The sequence below is a fragment of the Kogia breviceps genome, chromosome 5 (genome assembly GCF_026419965.1).
Source record: "Kogia breviceps isolate mKogBre1 chromosome 5, mKogBre1 haplotype 1, whole genome shotgun sequence".
Taxonomy (NCBI): Eukaryota; Metazoa; Chordata; class Mammalia; order Artiodactyla; family Physeteridae; genus Kogia; species Kogia breviceps.
Window position 1 is genome coordinate 110,612,587 of NC_081314.1, and position 16,239 is coordinate 110,628,825.

General features: G+C 37.4%; 1 protein-coding gene across 4 annotated transcripts in view; it reads left to right on the plus strand.

Annotated features, from left to right (window-relative positions):
* The window catches only part of VGLL3 (vestigial like family member 3), a 48,642-nt gene that overhangs the window by 3,655 nt on the left and 28,748 nt on the right, over positions 1 to 16,239 (plus strand). For 2 of the 4 annotated variants that reach the window (XM_059064014.2, XM_059064013.2), the window contains exon 2: positions 8,945 to 9,230. In XM_059064014.2, coding sequence (XP_058919997.1) covers positions 8,945 to 9,230 — 286 coding nt within the window. The remainder of the gene's footprint in view (positions 1 to 8,944; positions 9,231 to 16,239) is intronic. The other 2 variants (XM_059064015.2, XM_067034882.1) reach the window with 2 other exon arrangements.

Below are 16,239 nucleotides of genomic sequence, written 5' to 3' on the forward strand. Positions count from 1 at the left end.
TACCTAAAGAGTCAGTTTCATAGTCCCTGGCGTTAATTCCTAGAAATGGTGTGGCTGTGCATAAATCTAACAGTGTGCTTTATAGAGCCAAGATTTGCTAAGGGATGCTAAGGTCTCTGTGCCCACCATTTCTTTATTGCTTGAACGCATCAGTCCCTACCAACTTCTCAGGAGAACTCTCGACTTAGTCTCTCAGCACGTGCTCCAAAGGCATGGTGACACTGCAGAACGTGTACAGAAAGGAATGCGCTTGTATCCCAACAGTGACAGTAGGAAAAAAGAAAAAAAATTCAAAATATGTGTCAGGAAAAATTGAGGGAAACAATCATAAATTCCCTTCATACCCCAAGGATTCCTCATCTTAAATGCAGACAATCTGTTGTCTAAAATCTCCCTCCCCCCATATTATCATAATGTTAACATTAGGGAGATACTTAAAGCAAAGCTTTCAGAACTGGGTGAGTTCATAGGTGAGGTGGTGAAAGCAGAGGAGAACAATCGCCCATGCTGTAATTGTGCATAGGAGTTTTTAACAATCGCACTTCGGGCTTCATATAAGTTAGAGCATATTGACGCTGCTCTCTTCAGGGGTGACAGCTGGGTGAATATGCATGCATGCTTTCACTTAAGAGAATTAAAAGTCTTGGGAGGCAGAACTCCAGTTCTAAGTTTGTAAGGAGTTTTTCAAACTCTTTCTCTGGACTCTGCCACCTTGGTTAGGTCATAAAATCTGAGATTCTGTTTGCTAGGAAAAAACCCTGAGAAAACATGCTTCCACCCCTCCTTTTACAGATGGGGAAATGCATGTTTATAGGGCTGAAATGCCTGGCTAAAGATTTCAAAGCTAATTGGTGACAAAATTAGGACCACCGGATCCCCTGCTTCCCAGCAGAGCATCTTTCCACCATACCATGCCGTCTCCCAAGATTTTATTTTTTGCTATTGCACAATAGGCTTATTTTTGTCTTTAGTGCTCCAAATCAACTTTTTGATAAAGAAGATTAATATGCAGTAGATTCTTTGGCCTTGGAGCTTGAAATTCTTTCCAAGTCCTTGGTGGTGTACGTTTTTAGTTTAGGCATTCCAAAGTTGTTTTGCAAGCATTTGTATTATGCTAATGACTTTTGCTATCCGTGTTGCATCCTTTGCTGATGAAGCAGAATATCCACTTAGCAAATGAACATGTATTTATTTGAAAATAATATGCAGGAAGTGGTATTAACAGTCAGCTTTAAGTGCCTCATATATCATTGCTGTTCCAACATAAGTTTAGATTTATTAAGAGGAAAGCATACAATTACATTCTAAATAGTTTCAATACACAGTCCACTTATTTAAGTTGGAGGATATAATTTTCTTGCAACTGTAAGCAAGGACTTAAGTAGATTTATAAGAATTCATACAGGACTTCTTTGAGAGAGAACAGCCCCTCTGATTCCAAACTACACAAAGTAACTTGACTGTAGAGACTTTGAAGCTTCAAGTGCCCCAGAGCTTTATGCTCCCAATAACTTTCCAGCCAGAAAATTCAAAGCTAGAAGGAAAATTAAACTTTGAAATAACTAAACTGAACTGTTGTCTCTGGCAGTCAACCAGAATGGAGATTACAATACGGATAGTAAGGGCAGGCTTGAAATCCATAAAATCATGTGCAGTGAGGCTACATTCACCAGTAAAAACCAAATGCGGGGACAAGGAAGCATTCTGTGGAAATTTGAGTGAAGGGATATTTTCATTCAACGCAAGGAAGTCCTACTCCACTTAGCGCTTGGTAAAGTCTCACATCTCATAGAGCTGGAGATGATGGGGACATTACTCACAACCGCGGAAATGAGGGGGATCAGTGGGTAGAACGATCCGGCACGGTGCTTCCTCGGACAAGTACAGAAGAGATTCTGTGTTGACCCGGTTGGGCAGTATGTACGTTTCTGTCTTGTGTTTTTCTGTGCAAAGGGGGTTGTCAATAAGACTAAAAATATTACGCACAAGATGCCTAAGGCAGATTCTAAAGCGAACTCGAGAGTTAAGTGACTGCCATTCTAAAACCCGGCCACTTAACTTGAATCCCATTCCCATTGGCCCTATTTCCAACTGGCTTTAAAAGAAATCTCAAAACTGATACATCCAGTAATACATAACAATTTAAGGTATTGTCTCTAGAAAAACATTTTCATTCAAGAAACAAAAACTCTCCAATACTTGAATTTCAGACTCTGGCAGAGATAGTGGAGGAAATAATTTTGGTCAAAACTTTGCACTGACTCTTTTAAAAAGCACCTCTTTCAACAGCTGGCTTTCTGCTTTAACTATTCATTTGGGAAGACCCTAATAGTGACTTGAACCACTAGACCCAAACTTCTGTTGCTAGAAGCAAGTCATGAATGCCATATTTATAGATATTTCAGTGGATACCAGATTTATTTCAGTAATTTATAAGTATGGTCTGAACTGGGATAACTGAACTATTTTTCACTTGTCTCATACTTCAATAGAGGGAAAAAAAAAAAAAAAAAAAGGAAAGAAAAGAAAGGAAGAAGGGCCTAAACCAAACAGGTGTCCTTTCCTCTTAAAACTATGTTGTTTTAGTGTGCGAAAACACTTGTCCTTAGGGGGGTGGGGTGGGGATATTTGAAGGATGCCTCCTTTCTGGTTACTGTGAAGATAGCTAAAGGAAGTACACAAACGAATGCCTAGGAATTGGGCTAGATGACCTACGTCTGCAAATGAATTGGCTTTCAATGATCTGTAGGGTTTTTTTGACCAGTGTCCTGCAAAATCAGAAAAGGCAGCCAACGTAAGAAACAAAATTAAGTGTGAGTTTGTCTAGAGCTCCAACATGTTGCTTATTAGCCTACAGAGTTGGAACGAGACCTCTGAGATAATGAAGTCAAAATTCCTCATCTTCAGAAGAGGAAGCTGAGGGCCAAAGGTTTTGGTGCCTTACCCAGATTCATGGACTAGTTTTGGTCAAATCCCCTTAACCATTCCATCTGGGCTTCTTTAGAAGCAACAAAAGCAATTAGTAATTCACCTAGTGTTACCCTCTTACTTTTCTCATTTTTAAATTTTTGAATATTAGCTACTTGGAGAAATTAGACAATTAGCCATGTGGATAAACCTGGAGGTTCTCTTTCTTCACCGTTTTCCTTACAACCCTCTCTCAATTGCTATGACTTTCATTTTTGTGGCTCCGAGCCTTTGCACAATGACTGACACAAAATAAGAATTAACTGGCAATTCGATGACTAACAGATAAATTTTAAGAAGTGAAATCATACCCTAAATCTAGTAATAGGATTATGTAAACATACCAGAAATTTATACATCAGAAACTGTTGTTTCATTCAAAGCAGTCAGTTTGAGAGAGAACACATACCCTCATGATGCGATCATTTCTTAAAACATTTTGGGAATGCAAATTTTGAAATTCTCAGCCTGTGGCACATTTTTTTTTAACATCCTCAAAACTAGAAAAATTTCATCCTTTGAGGGGATGGGTTTGATTATTTTTTTTTTTTTTTTTTTTTTTTTTGATAATGACCGGAATCATTGAGTGGCAGGTGTGCTCAAAAATAGCTAATATTATTTTTGGTTTGCTCCTCCTACTGTTAAGAAAAAAAACAAAACAAAAAAAGCAAACAAACACAGAATCTCGAGGTCTGAGTGTGTCTAGTAAATTGGCGCCACTCACATTTTCAAAATAGGATTTCCAGAAAATTGTATTTTGTGTCTGACTTGCCAAGGGGACAACACATTTCTAGATATAGAAGGGCAGGTTCATCTAGATATACATATATTTTGAAGAGCACTGCATTATTTAATAGCCATATCTTTGATATGTTTACATCCCTAGTTATTAAGTGTTATAAATAAATTTAGACTTTCTTTAGTTAGTATATGATGCCGCGCTGACTGTGGGCTTCTATTTGTTTATATAGTTAAACTAAATATTATATAGAGACTCATTTTCTTTAGTCTGTTTTCTCGGCAGATGCTTTGTTGTTAGACAGAAATAGGTTCTAATCCCATTCTTACCATTTACTAGTTAGATGATCTGGCCAAGTAAATCAGTTTTTGCTTATATACATTGAGAATAATTATTTGGACAAAATATTTGTGTATGTGTGACATTTAGTGAAATAAAATATATCAAAGGTCTGTGAACTATCTTCCTTATCCTGACCCACCTTCCTTCAACCTGATTCCTCCTCCTCCAAATAGGCCAAGGACCAAAACTGCAAGTCTCTCTGGGATAGATTTAAAAATCTGTTATTCAGGGTTTCCCTGGTGGCACAGTGGTCGGGAGTCCGCCTGCCGATGCAGGGGACACGGGTTCGTGCCCCGGTCCGGGAAGATCCCACATGCCGCGGAGCGGCTGGGCCCGTGAGCCATGGCCGCTCCTGCGCGTCCAGAGCCTGTGCTCCGCAACGGGAGAGGCCACGACAGTGAGAGGCCCGCGTACCACACACACAAAAATCTGTTATTCAAGTAAATTCAGAAAAACAGGATCAAAGAGCAACACACTTCTTTATGGGCTTTATAGTTTTGAAACATTGACTATGGGCTAGTGGTCCTTTCTTACAGGCTCTAACCAAGTCTCTCAGGATGAAAGGATCATTGCATTTAGAGAAGGTAGCCAGTAGAAATTAAAAAAAAAAAAAAAATAGTTGTTTCCAAATATCCAATGATTCATTAAAATACTTTTGTTTCCTTAGAAAAAAAGTTTCCACATATGCACAGTAATCATTTGGCATTTTGTAGGCTTAAGCCTTGGGAAGTTAGTGGTATTTGGCTCCTGACATGGAAGTCTTTCTCTTGTCAGACAAATCCTTTCCCCGGCACATTCCTGTGCGAGTTTGTTTCTGTTGTGCCTGATGGCAGGCTGTGAGGTGTTTGGGCATGGTTCGCACTGCCTAGGCGGACTCCTTCACACTGCTACTTTCAAGTCTTTCTGAGTTAATTTTAACTCTGTGCCTGTTAACTCGGTCACTGTTTCATCTAACTCAAGGGCTCTTTTACCTGAAGGAAATTTGTCATTACTCTGCAACGGAGGATGAGCCAGTTAAGGTGCATTCGATAAACCAAATTGTAGTCTTTGAAATTCCTCTGATGACTTATTTTTGTTAATAATTCGTGTCTAGTAAGAAAAATATGAATACTTCTGAAAGATTGGGCTATTTTTAGGGTGTGATAGTGCATTTTGAGAAAAATATGAACCACATTGCCTTTCAGCATTGATTCAGGAAATCTAGGTTCTGATGATTTGAGATTTATTTTCAAGTTTTAAATTTTATATATTACTTTCAAGAATGAAGATAACACTAGGGAAGTTTCATTCCAAGGAGCAAACACCAAGTAAATACAGAATATGGCAACAGTGTGCATAAATAACACAGTTTTTTTTTTATAAAAGCAAAGGATTGATTTACAGTCACAAAAGCACAGATAACAGAAGGCAGTTGAGGCTTAAGAGTCATTGGGGAAGAAGATTAGGATAGTGTGAATGTTAGCATATGGATCAATTGCTGTTTAAATTGTGTGTTCCCGTTTTCTTCATGCTCACACTTGATGTTTAAAAAATGTATGTAAATTCAGTGTTGCCATTTTAGAAGGCTATCAGGCTGTTTGGATGCTTTAGAATTCTTATTTTAACCAGTGATGTTGACGGTGTGGTCATAAACGCTCCTGTGTGTTGTAAACGTAAATATTTAAATAGGTACCCTAAAATTTGTGAAAATGGATGCAAAATGCAAGAGGGGGGTGATAAATATGCTTTATATCCTGCCCATTGGTAGCCATATCATAGGCTCCTTTTTTATTTTATTTTTTGATGGTCTTCAGCAAATTTACTTAACTAGTAGAAGACCTGCCTCAAAGAGCTGGGAGAGAGAAAAAAAAGTATATTTTATAATCATCCTCCCAAAATGTATTTAAACAGAGGAGTCAATATAGATAATTTTATAGTACCACGGGTATTTGAAAGGAATATTTCAATATATACTTATATAAATGCATATGTGTATATATAGATATATATTACATATATAGGAAATATAAAGATTATAGGGAATCAATGCATTCGTTGACAGAATTGACATTTAGAAAATATACTCATAAAAGGTATTTTGATACAATGGAAGATTTTGCTTAATTTTTCCCCATTTCATAGTGAAAAATATATAACTTATTTGTATCCAACCACTCAGCAATTGGTTAAAAAAGAATAACATAAAATTATATAGCATTTAGAAAATTGTGTAATCTTAAATAGACTGAAAATCTATAGTTTAAACTCAACTGCCATCAATGTAAAAATTAAGAAATTTTATTGAACCATTATTGATCATAATACTATGCTACATTTGCATACAAATGGAGGCTATATTTGCGTTTGATTTGCAGTTCTCAAATCTTTCACATATATATAACTTTAATTTTATTTTATCTAAGAATCAATTGCTAATTGGGATAAAATTTAAAAATTGTCTTTCTTTGGATAATTAACATAGCCAAGGCTCTTTCATTTAAGGAATAAGCATTAAAATTAAACAAATTAAACAAGTAGATGCAAAGCCTGACTCTCACAAACTGATGCTGCACTGGATGTTAATGAGAAAAAAGAAATCGGTTTAATAGATAATACTGAACACTTAAGGCAGTGAAGCCACTCTGTAGATTAGTTTTAATTTTTTTCCCAGATAAAAACAGTGCTTCTTTCTAATATGCCTGAATATTCGGCAGAGTGTGTGTATTTGCTTAAAATGGTATAACTTCAGTAAATGCACATGTGCCCGGAGAAGCAGTACTGTGATTTGACTAATAAATAGTAATATTCATGTAACTTTATAATGGAATTTAAAGCCAGGAGTAACTGTAGAGGTCAATTAGTTCAATCTTTTCATTTTATACATAAACTATATTACTACGGTGTTTTTTACTATTAAAGTTAAACATAACCATGTTCCAATCTGTGCAGAACAGATTGTAAGAATTTTATAACCACTCAGTCATTACAATCACCTATTCATCAGCAAAGGCATATTCACTCACAGGGAATGAATCATCTATTCATGAAGAAGCGATAACCATACTGACACAGATTTCAAAAAAAAAAGGGAGATTACATATAGTGTGTGTGTATATATAACAGCCCTAAATAATAAGCAGCAGCTTGTAATGTGCCTGAACATTTCAGACCCTACCTCACACAAGAACAACATATTCATTGCTGAGGTTCAATTTTTCGAATGAGGCATTTATAATTTGGGGCTACAGATTTGGGGGCTAGTAATTACCACTAGAAACATTGAGTCTTGGTTATGTGTTTTGATAACATTTGCCAAACTATGTCCTTACTGAATATTCTAGAATGATTTATTTTTTTCTACTGACATTCACTTTCCAACATGCAGTTTTTTCTGAAATAAGAAAAATGGTCTGACAAAGGGTCAGGTTTTGTAGGTATACAGATGATAGGATGCTCATTTTGTCATTAAGATAATGAGTTTTATAGTTTTTTAGCATTATTTTCTTATATATAATTTGTACTAAAGTTGTTGATTATAAAAATGATATGTGCTCTACGAAAAATATTTGGACATATTGAAAAGTAGGAATAAGAAAATAACAACCAACTACAAGCTTACCACCCAGAAAAAGAACACAAAACATAACATTTTGGTGATTTTTTTTTCCACACTAGATATCCCTCCCCTGCCCTCTTCTGACACATACATGTACACACATATGTACATCTGTGTTTTTTGGTTTTGTTTTTTGCAGTTCATGGGCCTCTCACTGTTGTGGCCTCTCCCGTTGCGGAGCACAGGCTCCGGACGCTCAGGCTCAGCGGCCATGGCTCACGGGCCCAGCCGCTCCATGGCATGTGGGATCCTCCCAATCCGGGACACGAACCCGTGTCCCCTGCATTGGCAGGCGGACTCTCAACCACTGCGCCACCAGGGAAGCCCCATCTGTGTATTTTTATTATACATTCTGGGTCCATCACTTATAAGCTCTGAGACCTTTGGCAAGTTATTTCACTTCTCTGTGCCTTACTTCTTCATATTTAAAATATGGAGAGTAATAATAACCACATTATAGAATTGTAAAGATTAAATGGGGTAATAAATATAAGAGTATCAGTCATAATATAAACTATTACTAGAGCTACGATTTTATGTTTTGAAAATATTTTAAAATTGCCAAACCTTTTTCATTTTGATTTGAAAGCCATCCTAGCCATTGCTAGTATCTTGTATTATTTTCAGCAAGTCATCATAATACCTTTTTTTTCCCTTTTATGATAATGGTGGTAAGTGGAACATCTGAAAAATATGTTCCATGCAAAATGGATCTTCACACAGACTTATTTTGTCATTTTAGTTTGATTTTTGAGAAATGAGTTCGGCACATCTGCCAAATCCTTTTATAAGATGCTACATTCCTATTTTTATTTTAGTGTATTTCATTTATGAAAAACTCTTTTCTTCTCTACCCCTCCCCCAGACAGTTAGGCCTACCATCTCCATTCCTCCCCATCCCGAACTATAATGTTGCTGTACATTAAATCTTTAAAATAGAAAAGGGAACCAAAATGGAAGGGATCTGTCACTTTCTTTTATTTTTAAGTCATTCTCCTTTTGGTATATCTAAATTAAGAAAAGAAAACAAGCCTGCCTTTCACAGTCTGAGAATATACCATTGGGTAATGGACATCTTTTTTTTTGCCAAATTTGAAATAACAAAGTCTTTTTGTCAGGGTGGGAAGCAGGAGGCTGGTCTGGGGAGGGGGAAAATGGAGTAAAGCAAATGAAGAAGAATCAGTTTGTGAACATATGTTAATATTTAGATTTTTTTTTTTTTTTTTTTTAGTGAAAAGTTAACTAGTTAATGCTTTTTTACAAACTGTCTTTGATACTGTGTTTTGTTTATTCCATCCCAGAAGAAGTTAGCGGTATACAGCAAGATGCAGGACTCTCTGGAAGTCACCCTTCCCAGCAAACAAGAGGAGGAGGAGGAGGAGGAGGAGGAGGAGGAGGAGGAGGAGAAAGACCAGCCTGCCGAGATGGAGTACCTTAACTCTCGCTGTGTCCTTTTCACTTATTTCCAGGGAGACATTGGGTCAGTAGTGGATGAACACTTCTCAAGAGCTTTGGGCCAAGCCAGCACCCATCATCCAGAATCTGCCATTTCAAAAAGCAAGATGGGGCTAAACCCCTCATGGAGAGGTAAGAATTCCAAAGCAGATGCTCTCCAGGGCACTGGCTCTGTTTCGCAACCGTCTGTACCAGGTTCCAGCTGGAGACTTGCCCCTGGAGGACGGATATCCACTCGCTTTTTAATTTTTAAGGACAGCAAGGAATTTCTTTCAGACAAACAGCTGGATCAGTTTTGTCACATGTGGAATGCAGGGTTGGAAAGGATGCAGTCACACCCCTTAAATTCCTCATGGAAAGTAGTGATGCAACTGGCCTGAGTTTATAGCGGCAGGATTGAGCTGCAGAGCACCATTCCTTAAGCCCCGATGGCCCAATTTGGATCTCTAAATAATAGGCGTGCCTGGATCAGTGTTTAAAAATTAGCTGTTGCTCATTCCACTAGGTGCTACGTGATGACATAGCAGAGATCTGAGTCTGACCCAGGAATACATACTTTGAAAGCCTTTTGTGTTCTCTTGATGGCTTTCTCTGTCCTGCTTTGTTGTGATGTTAACTCTTTGTAGTGTACAACCCAAACATTATTGACTGTGTCTCCCTGGTTTAAGCTATTTTCTTTGAACTCGGTAAAGCAAAGCAGTAGATTGGGCTTCCTCTTCTTTATTTCCCTCTATCTAGAGGTCACAGAGAAGTGTGCTTGAATCTGATTTCTGACTCACAGAAAATGGTCGGATGACAACTTAATTGAGATAATTGCAACATTCGAGAAAAAACAATCCATGATTCCAATGGTAGTTTTAGAGAAATATGAATGTTTCTTCTGAACTCACCTGGTTCTAAGAAGAATCTAGTAAAATGGTTCTCAAAGTGTGGTTTCCAGGACCAGGAACGTGTGCATCACATGGGAGTTGTTAGAAGTGCAAATTCATGGTCTGAACCCCAGACCTACTGAATCAGAAACTCAGGGGTGGAGTACCTTGTGTTTTAACCTGCCCTCCCAGGGATTCAGGTGCAGGCTCAAGTTTGATCATTGTTGATCCAGTGCTACTAAAAATCACAGATTACAGCCCCCTTATTTGGACCTTCGAATCAGACAGAGGCTCCAGAGGGAGGCTCTGGGAATCACTGTAATAAGTGCCCCATGTGATCCTATGGTGAGGAGAGGCTGGCCACCAATGATAGGTCACCTGTGGTAGATCACCTGTGGTAGGGGGCAGGTGAGAGGTGATGAGTGGTCGGTCCCCTCTCAGCATCAGAAGAACGGTTCTTTCTCATCTGCCTGCCTTTCCTTCCCTTTTCTCTCCTCCCTTCCCCTTCTCTCTTTTCACCATCCCTCCCTTCGTTTCTCCTTTCTGATAATAAATATGAACAACATTGACATACACAGCGACTTTAAAGCGGAAGGTGGAATCCATATTCAAGTGACCTAGACCTTGGTAGAGGTAAATTGGGAAGCATACTGCTTATTTGATTAGTAATTATGGACTTCCCACAAGAACTGAGAACTTAGTCCTTGAAAACCTAAGATGCTAGTAGAACCAACAATGTCCTATTTGATAGCACATTGTGAATACTTTTGATAGCTTGTGGAGGGTGAAAATAGGAAAACTTCAGTGAATTAGCTGGCTTTAATAAATAGTTTGATATATCAGTAATAAATCCTATCACGACAATCAGTCCCAGGAGAGTAATAGATGCAATGCCTAATTCTTTTAGCATACTAGCATATGCAACCCAGTGACCATTTAACTTGGAGTATAGGAGCGAAAGCCCCAAATTATAGCTAGATGTAAGAGTGATTGTCTAAAGTATCATAACCATAATAGTTTTAAGTGAGGTGTTGTATAAATGCAAAAACTCTACATATCAGTGTTTTTCCCATAATCTGCATGACTGAATGGAGAGGCTCTTTGGAAGGCTGTCAAATTTCAGTACAGAAAGTGTGGATAATGGTAGTGTTTTAGTAAGTATTATTAGAATTTTCTTGGCATTATCTTAAATCTGGCCTTCAAATCTATCTCCTGTTTCGTTCATTGACTTATGCAGCAAATATTTATTAAGGTCCTACTATGTTCTAGGTAGTGGGAATATAGCAGTGGACAGGAGAGTCTAAGCTTCTACACTCAATGGAGCTTTCTAGTGAAAGAGACAGGCAATATATATAATGAGATGCAAGGTATTATTTTACTTAGGGTGATAACAGATGGTCTCTCTAAACTTACATTTGAGCACAGACCCGAAGGAAATAAGAGTGCTTCTTATCACATAAATATCTAGGGGGAAATTATTTAAGGCAGAGGGAACAGCCAGTGCAAAGTCCCTGAGGAAGAATTGAACTTGAGTGTTCAACGAGAAGCCAAAATACTAGTGTGAATGGAATGAAAAGAAGAGGTGTAAGTAGAGACCAGAATTTTTAGAGCTTTGTATGTTAGTTTATCAGAGTAGCCCAGGCAAACACAGCATAGTCTTCAATTTCCATCTCTTCCTCTTCCACTGAGAATATATATATCCTATCTAGTTAACTCACATCATTTTCCCCAATACTCAGGATAATGCATTTCTATGTGAAAAATATGGAATATGAATTGAATGATCAAGTGATTAAATTAGATGAACCAAGTTCATACTGTGTACCCAGGATTAGAAAACAAAAATGTCCTTAATGGAGAATTTATTAGTAATAAGTTGTATGCAATCTTTGGGTACAGTTTTCTTCTTTATAAGATAAGAGGGTTGAATTAAGTGGCTGTTGAAATCTTTTTTTCTGTGAAGTTCTATGATTTCAAATGTATTATTTACTTTCTACTTGTGAATAAAACTTTGCCATAGTTGTTTCTAGTTGTGAATTAGTGTTTTTAGTTAAGTATACATAAGTTGGATAAGATTCATATGAAATCCACAAAATGTAATTAAGGATTTAGCAACTATTGAATATGTTAAAGAGAAGTATAATAAACTGAGATTACCATGTCTAGTTAAGAGAGTCCCTGGAAATATTGTATTAATTGCCAAAGCAACACAGGTTTGCATAATGCGGTCTTTGGTTGGATTATGTTTGTTTTGGGTTCAAGTTTGGACCTTATTACTGCCTGGTTGCAATGTTACCTTCGATTATTTTTCAAAGTCTCTCTGAGATTAACTTCAACTATAATATTTGTTGATTAATACCCATCTCCTAGGGTTGTTGTAAAGATATTTTGATAATATATATGAATTATTTGGCATAGGGCTTGATGCAAGGCACTGACTGAAGGTCAGATGCCTTTTCTCTCTTCCTCAAGTAAGATGCCGCTCATTTGGCACATAGAAAACCAACCTTGGATCTTTATTCAGAAACACTGTTTTCTGGGAGTTTGTATTCCTGGCAAAAACACAGTGTTTTGGACATACTAAGTACTCACGGCTATTGACAATGTTGATGGCCGTGGCAATAATACTTTAGGAGGAGCTGCTGACCAGATGTATTAAATTAAAGAGTCTAATTTATGGCATGAGGTTTTTACAGTGCTACACAAGTGCTACAGTACTTCAAAGGAATTTAAAACTGAATTGTGTTTGTTTGCAGAATGTATTTCCACAGTAAATCTTTAGGCAAATGATAAGAGTGTCAGCTAATGATGGAGCAGCAGTCATACGTTGTGTCTGTATCTTGATGGAGTTAGGAAAGTCCTCTTTAGACGTTTTGCAGCTTTGAGGCAAACAGTTGACAGTAAATATTTGTAGTTTATTTGACATGACATCACAATGACTACCTCTTCTCCCCTTATATCTCCTCATGGATTGAGTAGGGCTACTCAGTTAAGAAAACTTAATGAATCTGACTGTCTCCTTACCCCATCCAACAGAAGCATCGGCTTCAAATATGTCTATTCACTGACCTCAGTGCTTAAGTGTTATTACAGAAAGTGTGTGTGTGTGTGTGTGTGTGTGTGTATGTGTGTAGGGAAAGTGAGTAGTTAAGTCAAGACATAGACAAATATGTCACTGGCTTAAAAACTATGCTGAGTGGTAAACTTGATATACTTTTTCTTGTAGTTGAAAAGTAAATGTTTTCTGCATGACTGATCTACATCTGTCTTCTTGGAGCAACATTCTTGTAAGAAAGCCCTCTCAAAACGAGCATTAAACTTAGCAAAGAGGAGGAAGGGGAGAGAGGGCCTATCTCCGGGCCGATTGAGACAGGGATGGAGAGAGTTGGGCGGCATCTCTAAGAGGCACTGGAAGTAATCGCTGCTGGGAAGCTTAGAACAAACACGTGGGAGGAAATAGAGGCCTGGTTTATCTCATGGTCCTCCCTCCAAGGAGTAGGGCATCTGACAGCACCCCTTGAAACTCTCACTTTACAGTCACAAGGCCCATTTTTGAGCAACTCTAGAACAAAATACCTGGAGGGCAGTCTTTTGATATAATGGTAATGCTTAATGCCTGAGTGACAGAAAACACTGGAACACGTATCATTTTCACCTCTGACCCAATGATTTATTTTTATGGGAAGCAGAACAAGAGGAAGGGAATTAAAATTAGAGTGAGAGCCCTCTAGGTTGAGAATGGAGTAGCAGTTTTTTTCACTGAGGTTAATAAAAAGGTAAATATTATCTTTTAACATGGATGTTTTCAATCAGTATTTATTCTAAGAATATGTTTTCTGGAGATTTTTAAGATGACTGAAGATAGAGGTTCTACAACATTTTATGGTCCCATTTTTCCTTTAAATATAGTTTTCATTTTTTTTTCAAAATTAGGTAACAAAATATTTATTTTTTAAAATTATATGTTGAATTTTCTCTTGCATAAAATGTTTGCCCATAGGTTGTTTTTCAGAGACATTGAAGTTTAATGTAAAAAGTGTCCCAGCTACTGTGAAATTGAAAGAGCCATCTGATGTTCCATGTTAAAGTCTTTTCTGTCTCTAAGACATATTTCTGCTAAAAACCATACCAGTGAGATTACTGGGTATGCTTTGGGTGGGTTGTATGGGACAATTTCTTTTTTTCTTTTTTCTTTTTTTGTCGTTGTTTAGAAATAAGGGTGTGTATGCATGTGTAATATTCTTTAATCCCAAATGCAAACTGAACCAAAGTATATTTAGACTTTTTGTACGTTAGACTCAGTGTTAACGTCATCCAAATATCCAGTATCATTGAGCCCAAAGTCACCACAGAGTGTGAATATCGCATAGTTCTGAATTGCTAAAAAGTAATATTGCATGGAAATAGCATGTGCAGTTTTTCATAAGCTTTTTCATCCAAAAAATGTGGCTGTGATTAAATAGTTGTAAGCAAAGAGTCATGTAATGAAAAAATTTACACACATATGAAATAAGCACACTGATTCCCAGGCATGAAACAAAGAATATCATCTGTTTCTTTGTATCAAGAATTTCTTTTTTAACAATCAAGATACCAGATAGTGGTTTTGAAATGTAGACTTGTCCATAAACATTTTCTGTTCAATATAGTTTCATTTACTTGTAGACTGCAACATTATTTCTGAAAAGAGCTTCATAGATCTCTGCAAACTTTATGTTAATCTTGGGAGACATACTGACTGGGAAAATATTAAGTTGCTTCTAATTTGATTTTTCCCTGGGGCATTTTAAAGCTTTGTTCAGCCTCTATGCGGTGCATTTTTTAGAATAGATTTCTACTTTCAATGCTAATGTGTTCACTAATCACAATACAATACGTCATAAGTAGGATAATATTTTTTGTAAGGAATTTTTTCATTATTCATATTTCTGCACGCATATCCAAAATGCGTAAGCATCTGTAAAATAAAATTAGGTCTGTGGACATACAAATGGAAAGAAACAAAAGGAAAGCATCCAGGGAAATGACATATTCTCTCTGTACTTTTGACATTTTAATGGGGGATATTAATAAAGAGAACTCTCTGTCTCTGGCACACACCTGTGGGTTGAGTTCAGCTGTTTTTATAATGGGATTCTGGCCCTGCAAGAGATACAAATTATGAGGAGAATGAAGGGTTTGCCACCAAAGATTGGATCTGTGAGAACAAAGGAGCAGACTGGTGGTGGCAAAGCTGCACTGTATAACATAAGGAGCCTCTATAAACTCTTTGTATGAGTTTTAAACTTTAAACGTTAACAGCTTTCTACTGTGGGTATGATAGAAATATTCTACAAATGGCCATCATTTAAGGCAAATTGAATTTTCTTCCTACAGCTTACACAATTTTCCTTCTTGTCATTAGCAGCCACGTTTCATATGTCAAAGGAAGACCATTCTTAAATAGAACATATTTGCCTCAATGCCAGTAAGTGACTTTAAGTGCTATTTTCTGATAGATTGTGACAAAACTAAGCCATTCAAGTAAAAGTTTGCCAGGACTATTGGAAGGTTTGAAGAAGAGTTTGTCCTTTCATCCTTTGCCTCTTGAAGAACATCATCGCTTAGATTTCCTCAAGGGTTTTGAGATCCATGGAGATCCTGAGCAGGGGGTGGGAGGAAACTTGAATTGAGACACTGAATAGCCATCTGTCTATGGATGGGGTGGATGATAGCTCTGCTATAGGGCTGATGGGGAGAGAGAGGAAGAGCTTGCAGAGCTAGTGCCACAGCCTTCAGGGAAGGTAGAGAAAGGAAATGTTTGAACAACCCGGTGAAAATCGTAATTACGTTCATCAAATTACATATGTAGGGGTTGAGTCAAGTTATATAAGCTTTCCCTGAGGCAAGAAAACTATGTCCTGGAAGTTTATGACGTGAGAACGTGAACATGTCAGACTTCTGAATACTTTTATTTCACAGTAATTCTTAGGATATCTTTCATTCCACGGAAAGATCTAGCAAGGTTCTTTTATGTGGAACCCAGTATAAAAATACTATTTTACTGGAGTTGCATGACTAATGTACTAAGCAACCTTATCGTTATCCATAGATACAAATACTCCATAGGACATGTCGCAGAATGGTTAGAAGTATGGCGCCAGAAGATATTTGGAATTAAATGAGCTCAAATGCCTCATATTTGATTGGAAGACACTGAGCCACAGAGAGGCCAACAGATCATTTGGGGTCCTACAATGAGACAGGGTAATCGCTGGGTGTCAGCTTTCTGG